At 60.4% G+C, this 12144-nt stretch overlaps 1 protein-coding gene across 4 annotated transcripts; it reads right to left on the bottom strand.

Annotated features, from left to right (window-relative positions):
- Positions 1–3324: 3324 nt before the first annotated feature.
- Positions 3325–11305, bottom strand: SAXO4 (stabilizer of axonemal microtubules 4). Of its 4 annotated transcripts, none has more exons than XM_082749123.1 (14): positions 11201–11305; positions 10535–10674; positions 9967–10084; positions 9529–9682; positions 8464–8592; positions 7822–7885; positions 7251–7363; positions 6837–6896; positions 6612–6698; positions 6170–6283; positions 5994–6088; positions 4163–4327; positions 3607–3688; positions 3325–3439 (listed from the first exon to the last, which is right to left on the bottom strand). In XM_082749123.1, the coding sequence occupies exons 2-13, from the start codon at positions 10641–10643 to the stop codon at positions 3619–3621; spliced, it is 1278 nt and encodes a 425-aa protein (XP_082605249.1). In that variant the 5' UTR covers positions 10644–10674; positions 11201–11305; the 3' UTR covers positions 3325–3439; positions 3607–3618. The 4 variants fall into 4 exon arrangements, with proteins under 4 accessions (XP_082605249.1, XP_082605250.1, XP_082605247.1 ...); XM_082749124.1 differs by lacking the exon at positions 11201–11305 and adding an exon at positions 10901–11130; XM_082749121.1 differs by lacking the exon at positions 11201–11305 and adding an exon at positions 10860–10942.
- Positions 11306–12144: the final 839 nt, after the last annotated feature.

Genomic DNA, 12144 nt, shown 5'->3' with positions numbered 1-12144 from the left:
CCCTCCATCTGTCTGGGTGGAGCAAACCCACCGCCCTCCCCAGGCAGGCTGCCCGCCACCCCCACCCCCCGCAGCCAGTCCCCCTCCGCCCCCCCGCGGAGCTCCAGGTCCACAGACAGATGCCTTTTCCCAGCTGGCCAGCTGTCAAGCCCGTGAGCTGGTGGCTTTGCGTGTTGCCACGTGACCTGGGCCAGATGGTACCTGTCACCATCCACTGTCACAGTGCCGTGACGGGCAGCAGCCTGACACGCGTCCACGTGCGTCCGAGGTGGGGCCCCAGAGCGTGGTATCCAGCATTTCTCTCAACCTGCTGTCCCATCAGCCCTCGGGGCTCCACACCCCCACACCGCAGCTGTCAGCACAGCACCCACCTGCGTCCCCAAACGTCCCCCAGAGGGAGGCCCCTCAGTGTTCTCGCTGAAAAGATGAAGGCCCACGGAACGTTCCCGTCACCCGGCAGGCTGTGGGGGCTTAATGACGCTAGTCCTCGTCCCTGTACACCTCATCACACTTTCTAAAGCATCTGTGGGGGAGGGGATGGAAGCTTCCAGGAGCAGCTACAGTTGGCACCCACTGGAGTGACTCGCTTCCACGCCCAAAGCCTGGCTTCTTCCAGGTGAGGGGAGAGGCAGGCCGCCTCCAGGAGAGCCTGCCAGAAGCTGGCCTCGGACACATGACAGGGGCCACCCAGGCCTCCAGACGAGGCTGGGCAGTGGCTTACCTGACCCAAGAGGCGGCTGCTCCTGGGAGGGTCCTGAGGAGGCCTGTCCAGGGCCAAGCAGGAAGAGACAAAGGCCAGAGCCTGTGCCTGCCTCAAGTCCCCACTCCCAGCTGGGCCTCGGTCCCCTCTGCTCCAGCATCAAGGCGGCCGCTAGTGGCCCAGCTCAAGTCCTTCACACCCGCCATCTTGTGGAGCCACAGCCCGGGTCCTGCTACTCGCTACTGCCCAGAATGGTCAGGTGGCCTCCACAGCCTGTGGCAGGGTCTCCGACGGGCAAGGGGACAGAGCCCCTCCAATGAAGCCGCAGTATCCGGGCCCACACTCACCCGACAGCAGAAAAGGGGAGCCACAGGGCAAAGGCCTTCACTTCGGTGGGGGGTGAGGGTTCAGTAACCTCAGTAGCCGCAGGGTGGGAAGTTTCCACCCTTCCTGCCCTGGGGACACAGGGTCCCATCATTGAGGAGGAGGACAGAGAAGGTCTCCTTAGCATGGTCGTCAAGAGCCCTGAAACCTAGGCCACCCGCCTTCCCCCGGGGGTGGCCCACCTCACAGCCTCACTCATCTGTCCCCCGACCCCCCGCCAGGCCTTCAGCTTGTGTCCTTGCCCGCAGCCTCGCCTCCTTCAGCCCCCACCACTGGCCATGCTGTCCATGTCAAGGTCCAGCTCACACCTGCCCTCCCCGCTCGGGGCCTGCCCTGAGTGACGCGGTGCAGTGGGCAGAGGTCGGGAAGGCGGGTGTGACTCGGGGTCCACTCACAGCCCCACTGGGCAGCCGCCGCTCTGGGCTCCCACTCCGCCCTTGCCAACAGGTACCCACCCACAGTCCTGGCTGCTGTGTGACCTGGGTCGAGGGACTCCTCCTCTCTGTGTCTGTCCCCTCATCTAGAGGTTGGGGAAATCCGTGCTCTGTTCCAGGCAGGAGTTCCAGAACTACCTAAGTTAGGTGTTGGCCCCTCCTGGACCCCCTTCCTGCTCCTCACACAGTCCTTAGGGCTGGGGCCCAGGATCCAAACGGAGAGGCGGGGATGGGCTGCGGAGAGAGGCCGAAGGGGTGAAGGCAGGGGCTAAAGGAAAGAGGAGGTTGCTGTGCAGCCCCCTTCCCTCGGGTGGGGTCCAGAGCTCTAGCGCAGGAAACATCGTGGGGTAGCCCCAGCTCACATGGCCTGGAAACGGGGTGCAGGACAATGGGAGGGGGAGGGGACCGAGAAAGGGTGTGATGAGGCTCCAGTGTCCCTGACACCATATCCCCTACTGCGTCAGACAGAGCGGGGCTGAGCCGGAAACTTGAGCTGTCAAAGGACACTGGTGGGAAAGACAGACATGCGGGCGTGAAGTGCGGTGTGTGTGTGTGTGTGTGTGTGTCCATCTTGTCTCTGTACGTCTGTTTGGGTGTGTCTGTGAGTCCGTCTAAGCGTGTGGAATGTCTCTAAGTCTGCCTCTGTATCTATGTGTCTGCACAGACAAGCCTTTCAGAGTTTCTATGAAGATCTGCGCATTTTTGTGCGTTTCTGTCTCTGCTGTCCTGGTCTGTTGGCATTTTTGTGTATGTGTTAGTATGCGCATGTCTCCAGGGGTCCGTGTATTTGTGTGCGTGTGACTGTGGGGAGGGAGGGGCCGGTGGATCCCCTTCCCTCCCCCCCCAAGCTCATCATGGCCAGGCCACAGTTGGGACCCAGCCCAGCTGGCAATTCTCTGATCTGGTAACTCGCCCCTAATGCTAGAGACCATGGACCAGCAGGACCCACCCACAGACTGTGGGGCTGGCCCTGGGTCCGGAGTCTGGCTGGGTTTGGAGCTGAGAGACTCTGTGTCCCCTACTCCCCCCCTCCAGGGCTGGAGCCAGCTGGAGCCGCCCACATCTCACATGGAGCCCCAGCCAGGCCAAGTGAGGACAGCCCCCGGGCCTGCCGTTCCAGGCGGCTGGTACACGGGGCCCCGCCCAGGGCCAGCAGCGGCGGCTCCACGGTTACCCTCCGAGGGTGGGGGGCAGCTGCTAGACCACAGAGCCTGCCCCTCTGCCCGCAGGCTGGCCTGGGAGGCTTTGGAGACATTCGAGCCTGGGCTGCTGCTGCCAGCCACTCATGCACTCTCTCTCGGTCCAGGTCCCCCTTTATGAAATGAAGAGCTGGTGGTCGCAGGAACACAGCACACAGTTGTGCAGTTGTGCACTGTGCAAATGCACCTGGTGGAGGTGGGGGAGGCAGAGGCAGCTCGGGTTCTGCCTTGCAGCCTGAGGGCCCTGGTGATGTTTTCTTCTCACAGGAAGTTTGCTCTTTAGGGACTGTGCTTGGGAGTGGGAACACCTTGTTCTAATTCTCACAATTACAATTAGAAAAGCTGCCCTGAGGCACCAGGGTTTTCCACCAGCCCCTGCCCCTCCCTAGGTCAATGTCCAGGGGTTCATCCAACGCATACCTCTGCCCATCTGTCTCTAGAGAGAGATCTCTGTGACTGCCTGCTCCTCTGCCCTCCCCTCTCCTTTGAACCATCCTATGCGGGACCCAGAAGGGCCCTGGAGGTCCTGCTCTGATCTACCCCCTGCATGCTTGCCCGGCCCTCCCCCGTCTCTTTCCCAGCTTTCCTACCAGTGACTGGACACACAGCCACTTCACTGTTCTTTATTTCATTAGGAAAGTAGCCAGGGGAGTCCCGGCAGGGACAGGGTGGGGGGTAGGGTATGTAACCAGCTCCTGTCCTGCCCTGCTGCGTTGGCAAACCTGTGGGGAATGGAGATGAGGCCCGAGGGGCTCGCGGGGTGGGGGTGGGGCTTCTGGCCAACCTCCACCCCCTTTTCCCACCCCTCACTCTGAGGCTGGGTCCCCAGCAGGGCTTGCTTGACACAGGGCTGGGGATGTGGGGCTGGCCCACATGGGGTGCCCCTTACCCAGACTCGGGCTCAGCTGGGAGTCATGAAGCGGCCGCTGGGAGGCGGGACTCGGTAGAAGGGGTCCGTGGAGATCAGGGTTCTGCAGGGCGGGGAGGGGTGCAGATAAGGGGGATGTGGGGCGCGGTGGGACCTTCTCTTCTGCCTGCCCCTCCCCTACAGCAGCGCTCAGCTAGGTCAGCCAAGCCACAGATGTTTGCCTGCCAACTCTGGGCCATTGTCTTGGAAATGTAATTTTTGAGGAATTGAATGGAGCTGAAGGAGTCAGAGTGAGGTGGAACCACAGTCCCTGCAGCGTGGCTGGGAGCTGGTGTGGAGGGGGCCTCTGGGATGGGAATGAGGCTGGTGGGTTGGGGGCAGCCATGCAGGGGGAGGAGGGGTCACTGAGGATAGCAGGGGTGGTGGCGGGGGGGCAGCTGGGGGGGGACCAGGAAAAGCAGTGAACAAGTCAGAGAGAGGAAATGGGTCTCTCAGATGGACCGACAGACAGACAGACGGAGGGAGGAAGCTGGGGAAAGGCCCGGATGCTTCAACAGACAGAGGGAGGGCTGGCTACCTTCCCACGTGGGGGTGCAGGTGACGTAGGCTTTCGGTGGGGTTGGGGGTAGTCTCCATGCGGGTGACCGGCTGGTTGAGGGCATAGCCCCCCGGCTTCTGTGGCTGAATACCCCCTCGAGTCCAGCCTTCTCGGTCCAGACCTTTGGGGATATTCTCGAAGTACCTGCAGCATGGCGGGGGGCTGTTGCTGGTGATAAGGGGGCCTCTGCCCACCTCTGTAGCTTCCCTGCCCTTCTTGGACAAGAATCTTGGCTCCAGCAGAGCACAAATGGCCTCAGATCCCTCCAGCCTCCTTCCTTTTGTTCACGCTGTGCCCTCTGCCAGGCACTCCCTGAGCCCCTGTCTGCCTGGGAACGCTGCTCTGGCTCTGTCCCTGAACTGGACGACCCTCCTTTGCACGGCCCCCGCTGATGCTATGCCAGCACTTGGGAGCATCAAGGACTGTGTGCCTGCCGGCTTCCTCTCTGGCCCATGAACTTCCCAGGGGTGGGCAGTGGAAACCGGCTCATTCATTTCTCTCTAGGCATTCCACTTTGCATCCGTTTTGCTGATGCTCACTAAGCACTGGGCCAGGTTCTGAAATGGCCAACGCTTCGGATGTGGTCCCTGCCCTTGAACTTATGAAGTGAGGATGCAGAGAGATAAATGAGAAAATCAGTGATTACAACCCCTGGGGAAGGAGCCATGTGCCTGACACCTGGCAGGAGCGCGGGTAAGCCGAGGGGTGGGTGGGAGAAGGACCACATAGACAGGGCTGCAGCTGAGAGTCTGCTGGAGCTCCAGGAGGAGCACGTTTGCCCAGAGAGGAGCAGGGGCACTGTTAGCCCCTGATACCCAGAGGGAGTCTCTGTCCCTCCCCTTCTCCCTCCCCCTTCGTGGGAAGTGAAGGAGCCACCTGTGTCACAGATATGCGATATACATTGTGGCTTGGGTGCCACTTCTCCCATCTAAACGTCAAGGTCCCCATCCCAAAGGGGGGGCCAGCCCCAGGGATGGGAGGCAACTTGGGAGAATAAGGAGTTGGGGGTCAGTGTGGACACAGGTGACACACGCTCACACAGATGACAGATGTCGTGCGAGGAGGCCTTTGTCCAGAAAATTACCCCTCCTTTATCCTACTCCTGTAATGCTATTCCCATCCAGTCCTGGCCCTGGGAGTCCTCCCCATGGCTCTCTACCCACTTCTTCCTGGAAGCCTTCCCTGATGCTTAGCAAAGAGCTTACTTTCAGCCCAGAGCCCAACCCACCATGGACTGGACATAGTATCTTAGCAGATGCCATGTTGCTCTACCCAGACCCGCTTCAGCCCTCATGTTCTTCCCCTGCCCCTCCGCCCGGGCACCAGTGGCCTGCGTGGCATCAGAGAGAAGTACAGAGGAAGGCTGCCCTTGGGCTGCGGGGGCTTGCTTTGCCTGTAGCAAGGAGGTGCCTGGGATCTTTAGTATGGTCCCTGGGGACAGCCCTTAATTACCGATTGATGGATGTGGGGGTATCAGTACCCCAGCTCTCTCTCTCCTCCCTTGGCCCTCATCATTCCAAGTTGTGTGTTTGCATTGTTTTCTAGAGTCTCCCCACCGGATATCTGGTTAATAACACGCTGACTTTGGGCTGCCTTCCTTTCCCCACACGACTTCCCAGCTTCCCCACTGTCCCCAGTAAGGGGTTCGTGCTCCAATCCTTGGCTCAGGGGCTGCTTCTGGGAGAACCCTCATTAATTCAGCGTTGTTCTACTTCGCAGGCTGTGAGCTCATCACGTGTCCCAGTGTCTGTCTGTGAAATGCATGCTGGCTTCACAGCCCTGGATTTGGATGGGGGTGGGGGGTGCTCACCCTTGGTTGTAAGTGGTCAGGTACCGATTATCCAGGTCAGGGTCATAGGGGTTCCGGAAGTAGCCGGGGTTGTTCAGGCTGAACCCCGTGGGCTCCTGCACCAGAGGTACGGAGGGGACTTGTCAGGTCAGGAGGGGGTGGAGATTTGGGGATGGGGCTGGGCACCCTGGCCTCACCTTGTTCCCCACGGTCTCCCGGCCCAGCAAAGCAACATTCGTCTGCTGCACCCGCTGTGGGGGCTGGAACTGCCGGTGGCTCATGCTGCTAGGCTCCGGGCCAGGAGGGGGCACCTGCAGGGGACGGAGCCACGAGAAAGGTAGAGGGTGGTCAGGGGGAGGCGGCAAGCACAGAGAGCAGACAGGCAGAGGCACATGGACCCCCAACTTGCACCCAGTCCCAGGACCTCGTTCTTCCCCCCCCAGGCACACCGCATGCCCTGGTTCAAAGATACCCTCACTTTCGCTCCCAGGACTTCACCCCTCCCCTGGAGGGTCCAAATATTCTGATTCTTCCCATCCTTAGTGCCCAAATGCCTCTGAGCCCAAGGAATCTCCCTGTCCCCTCTCGTGGGAATGCTCCCGCTCTGGGGGAGCCCCCACCCCACCGAGGGCCACTCACTCTAGGGTTCAGTGTCCTCTCGGTCACCCGGTTGTAGCCAGTTTCCCGCTCGGATCCTCTGGCCAGCACAGGCAGGAACTCATCCCCCTAAGGCAACAGAGGGGCCCCTGGCACCAGAGCTGGGCTGTTCCTCCCGCAGTCCTCTGGGTACTTTCCTAACTGCCACACAGTACAACCCCGGGCTGTGGGCTCAGACAGCCTCTCACCCCCACCGGCTCAGCTTACGTGAGGGTGGGTCATGGGGAGGAAGTCCGACCTGGTGACGCTCCGGCCAGGGAGGAGGACCTGGGAGAGAGGCCCGCAGGGGCGCATTAGCCAGGCCGAAGCAGCGGCCCCGGGTCCCGAGCGCCAAGGAGAACTCACAACACGTTCATATGATTGGGGTCACCAAGGAAAGGGAAGAGTTTGGGGAGTAACAATGCTGAGTGAGAACCAGCAGGCCAGGGCTCTTATCCGGACTCCAAGTAACATTGGCTCTGCCCCTTCCTTCTCTTTGAACCTCAGTCTTCTCACCCATCAGCTGGGAGAGTTGGACCAAAGTGGTAGTTTTTACCCACATGCATTCATCTCGTGTAGCTCACATTTTCTTAAGAAGCTAGAAGTAGCCCTGAAATTCTAGCAGGCACGGGCCTGACTTACGGGGTCCCCCGGGAGGGCCTGGGAAGGTGACTGGAAGACAATGGGGTTCTTGGCAGACTCTTCGGTGAAGCCAGTCTGTTCCTTGGCGCCAATTGTTTTCTTCTGCAAGAGATCTGCAAAAGACATGGCCCCCCCGATACTGACCCCCAACCTGGGCCGCCTGGCCCCACCCACACGGCCTCCAGAGTCCCAGCCAGCGGGGAGGGAGCTGGCTCCAAGGGTCTGGACGCTGGAGCTCTAGCATCAGGGGCACCAGGCAGCCTCCAGAGTCCCGGACAGAGAGGACAGAGAACAAGATGGGAGAGGAGGAGAGAGGCGCAGGAAGGACAGGCTCCGGCAGGCCTGGAGACAGCTGGGGTCAGGATCCACAGCCCTCCTGAGCCACGGAGTTGCCCTTCCGGGGTTCGGCGCTAGGGCCCAGGTCCCCCAGGCTGCCTCTGCAGCCTTCTTTCTTTTGCTGGGGACGTCTATGTCCCTGGCCAGCTCCCTCTGGATCGCCCAGTGTCTCTCCTTGTGGCTGGGTGGGGCAAAGTGCCCTGGGAGAGAGGCAGGAGTGCAGACAGGTGCCTACCTGGCTGGTTTGAAGGCTCCTTGAGATACTTGGAATTGTACTCAGAGGTCATGAAGCGCGGGCCCTGGAACACAGAGGGCAGAGCACTGGGGCCCACAAGGTGGACCAGGGCCTGGAGGCAGCTGGTGGCTGTGGTGGCCCTTCAGTGCTCCGAGTAGACCGGTGCAGTACAGTCTGTGAAGGGAGGGCGGGTACAGCAGGCCCCGTGCAAACCCCTCCCCTACAAGGCAGCAGAGCGCCATACAGCCCACCATAAGTTCCCCGTGACCGTGAAGTCCGTCCCATCTCACACAGGACTTCCAGGAATAAATATGGGCCTCAGGGACCCAGACCCAACGTGAGGAGAGAGGCTAAGGGAGTAAAGTGGGTGCTCCCATCACACTTCATGGCCCTGAGCTCAGGGAGTCTGGATGGGGTTAAGTCCTAAGTCCCAAGACACGAGTAAGGAAGCGTAGGATGGCGTTGATACTGTCTTGGAAATACCAAATATCCTTGGCTTTCCCCAGTTTTTCTAGGTACCCTGAGACCCCAGGTAGTTGGCTTTTTGGGTGAGTCACAGCAGTGACTGTTTCTTGGAGGGGAAGGAGGTAGGTTTGGTCGCCCTGTCCCGCTCACAGCCCTGACTGGGGGCTGCCCACTCACATGCCGGGCGTTCTCCCACTCAATCGAGCCCTTGCCCTGCAGCTGGTGGAGCAGGGGCCCGTCCCTGGGCTCCAGCCCTGTGATGGACTGTGGCCCATAGTCCTGGGTGTCGAAATGGACCTTCCTGACCTGGGAAGAGGAAGTGGCTGGTCATGTTCCAGGCCAAGGGAGGGCAGTCACGTCTTGACTCTGCTTCTGCCCTTAACCCCTACAGGGTATCCATAGCCTGAGGGGTCCCTTGACAATGAAGTCCAATCATGTCCCCCCTCTGCTCAGAACCTCACCACCATCCCATTGCACTGGCAGTAGAACCCCATGGCCTGACAGAGACCCACGAGGACCGCGGCCCCTCGCTGGCGTCCAGCCACCTGCCTCCTTGCTGGTCTTTGTCACAGCAGATACTCGCACCACAGGGCCTTTGCACTTTCTGTCTCCACTACCTGGAACTCATACATCGCTGCAGTCAGAGGGCACTAACTTCCCTTGTGTCTTTGACTCATGTCTCCACAGCAAGCTCTTCTCCCACCCTCTTGGTTTGCACTTGAAACCCCTTCACTACTGCTTCCGCCACCACACCTCTTCCCTGTTGCATTCCCCCCCAGCACTTAGCACCTTCCTGAGCATCATAAAAGAGATGCTCAGAACATATCAGTTGAATGAATGAATGAATGACTTAGTATCCATTCTACTGCTGGTGATAAGAACCATCATTGTAATGATGTTAGAATGAAGAGGATGGGGACCACACAGACGAGCATATGTGACATTGGTGGTGAGGACAGTCATGTGGTACTGGAGATGTCAGTGGGATGGTGGAGACCATGGGATGGGGATGGCGTTGGGGTTGGGATTGGAGATGCGGGAGGCAGAGGTGATGGCAGTGACGGGACGGGGATGGAGGTGGAGGGGAGGTGATGGTGCAGGTGGGGAGGGGACTAAGGTGACAGAGGTGGGCAGACTCCCAGCCCGCGTATGGCTCCTCTGTGCCCAGGCATCTCAGCCTGGACCAACTCTGTCCGCTGCCCCCTGACCCTTCCTCCAGCCCAGCCTCGGGGTCTCACTGACCTCCTTAGTGGGGGTCGCTGCACTGGGCTTCTCACGAGAGTAGCCAGAGCTGGTCTGATGCATGTTCCAAGGCAGTGGGTATTTGCCATCCGGCACCTCCAGGGGGCGGTAGCTCTGATTGGTCACTGACTGGAAATTGTGGCGGACTTGTTCTCTGAGAGGGGGGTAGGAGCCGTGTATGACCAGGGCCACCTGGAAGCTGCTTATCTCTAGAAGCCGCCCACTTCCCCCAAACCTCCCCCAGGTGCTTCAGGAGTCTGCCTGCCTTGGGGCCCCAACTAGGTGCCATGCCCTGAGGGCCCCAGGACCCCAGACCCAGGCCAGGCAAGGTTCTAGGTCTCCGTGTGTGGAGTCCGCAGCTGGTCCAATGAGCTCCAGTGCCCCTGAGCTCTAAGGCCCAGGGGTGCAGAGAGGGAGAAAGGCTTGCACAGACCATACCCCATGGCTGGGTTGTCCAGGGCATCAAGGTTGGCGTGGTAGGAGACCACGGGCCGGTAATTTGATCTGTAGCCTGTGCCTTCGTGGCTGCCCATGCGGGGCCTGAAATCCTCCCGACCTGCCAGAGAGGAAGCCAGGAGACGGGACCGGCCCATGGGGAGGGGAGTGGACAAGCAGTGAGCAGGGTTTCCCAGGCAGGGCCAGAAACACCCCCCCACTCCCACCCCCCATTCAGGGCCCAGGGGTCCTCGGGATAGAGAAGGCATAGAACCAGGGACTGAAGCAAGAGCCGTGAAAGCCTGGCCCTTTGGGACTGTGGCAGCAGGGAATGGAAAGGATGGGGTAGGGACACGCGTGGCAGAATCACAGGACGGCCACGGGGGAGGGGCAGCGGGGCCAAGCCAGCCTGGACATGGTCCCTGGGGGGCTCAGGCGATGGATCGGTTTGGCGTGCTGGGGTCCCTCGGAGCATGTGATGGGCCAGAGGCGCTGCTCGTCTCACAGCGGGAGGGCCTCCCCTTCTCCAGCCCCGAGTCCTGGGGTGTCTCCAGCACAAAGTGGCGCTCACCATAGGCTGTGCAGTAGCTGGTGGCGTAGAATTTCAGGGGGTCCGTGCAGCCCCCCGAACTCATCTTCACATACGGAGAGACAACGCCCAAGGGGAGTTTCCCCATCATGGTGCTGGGGGGCAGGGCCCCGGCGGGGCGCCTGAGGAGGAAGCACAAGGAGCCCCATCAGCTCAGTAGCCCAAGGGCCCAGAGTCTGCCTCAGGCCCGGGCTGCAGAGGCCCCAGGGGTGACGCTCGAGCCCCACCCAGCCAGTGCTGTCCCCCCTCCGGTCCGTCCCCCTCTCCGCCGACACCCACGCCCCATACTGAAGGAAGGACTGGTCACCTTCGGCACCTAATCATATACTCATTCCACCTTCCCCACACCTTGTTCTCTCCCCAGGTCACAGCCAGGAAACAAAGACTCCAAGTGATGAAAGATGAGCTCATAATGGGGGGTGGGGTGGGGGTGGGGAGCCAGGAAGGATTCAGGCCTGGGGTGTCTGACTCCCCGCACTTGACCGTAATCCCTTCATGGCCTCCTCTGGGGACTGAATGGACAGACACCCTCCCAGCCCGGCCCTGGAGCTCACTGCCAGCCCCGGGCTCCTTGTCCCTCCCTCAGCCTTGCAGAGGGACGTGGGCTCGGCCCTCCTGGGTCCCAGCCGCAGCCGGCCCCACCCTCACCTGCCCTCGGCTGTGGCTCTGAGGTCTGGGGAGAGGCTGCAGGAGGCAGGAGCTGCCCCAGAGAAGCCCAGGCCCTCTGGGAGGTGGCCAGGCCAAGAGAAACAGTGTGTCGCCTAGCAACCGCTGCCTAGCAACAGCGTCCCCACGCCTCAGAAGCCCTTCTAGGGCCAGGGCCCATGAGAGGCGGCGCTGGCCCAGATGAAGGCAGCTACGGGGGGGCCCAGGCCCTGCCTCCTCGGCACCCCCCACTCCACCCCCTTCGGCCCAGTCTCCAGCTTCCCCTGACAGGGCTGGGCAGAGCTGCTGTCTTCTGAGTGACAAGAAATAAAAGATAATCTCGAACGATCACTCTCCCACTTATTAAGTATCCACTTCTCAGTAGACACTTCATATCCTTCGTGGCCAGTCCTCTGAGTGGCGCCTCCAGGTTGGCTGTTATTATCCCTCTGTTCACCTGGGAAAAATGAGGCTCAGACAAGCAGTGTCTTGACGAGCCAGAGATCCCGAAAACATCAGGAAAGAGAAGAGTTGAGACTCAAACGGGGGTGGGCCCTGATCTCACTTGTAAGCCTCTTGGGGAATCATCCTATTTCCTGTGTCCTGCTAGAGCCAGATCGGTGCCAAGCTCTTCCACACACACTTTTTAAAAAGATTTTATTTATTTAGGGGCGCCTGGGTGGCTCAGTTGTTGGGTGTCTGCCTTCAGCTCAGGTCATGATCCCAGCATCCTGGGATCGAGCCCCACGTCGGGCCCCCTGCTTGGCTGGGAGCCTGCTTGTGTTCCCGCTCTCGTTGTCCCTCTCGCTGTCAAATAAATAAAATCTTAAAAAAAAAAAAAAGATTTTATTTATTCGTCAGGGAGAGTGAGCGAGAAAGAGAGCATAAGCAGGGGGAGCAGCAGACAGCGGGAGAAGTGGGCTCCCTGCCAGGACCCTGGGATCATG

Source organism: Mustela nivalis (assembly GCF_964662115.1).
Source record: "Mustela nivalis genome assembly, chromosome: 9".
NCBI classification, from domain to species: Eukaryota; Metazoa; Chordata; class Mammalia; order Carnivora; family Mustelidae; genus Mustela; species Mustela nivalis.
Note: the sequence above shows the minus strand (reverse complement) of the source record. Positions and strands in the feature narration are given on the sequence as shown.

Coding starts and splice junctions, on each gene's coding strand:
- SAXO4 (XM_082749121.1), bottom strand. Junction 8,593..9,528: donor CAGCGACCCCCACTAAGGAG/GTCAGTGAGACC, acceptor TCCTCTTCCCAG/GTCAGGAAGGTCCATTTCGA. Junction 6,284..6,611: donor AGAGGACACTGAACCCTAGA/GTGAGTGGCCCT, acceptor CGTCCCCTGCAG/GTGCCCCCTCCTGGCCCGGA.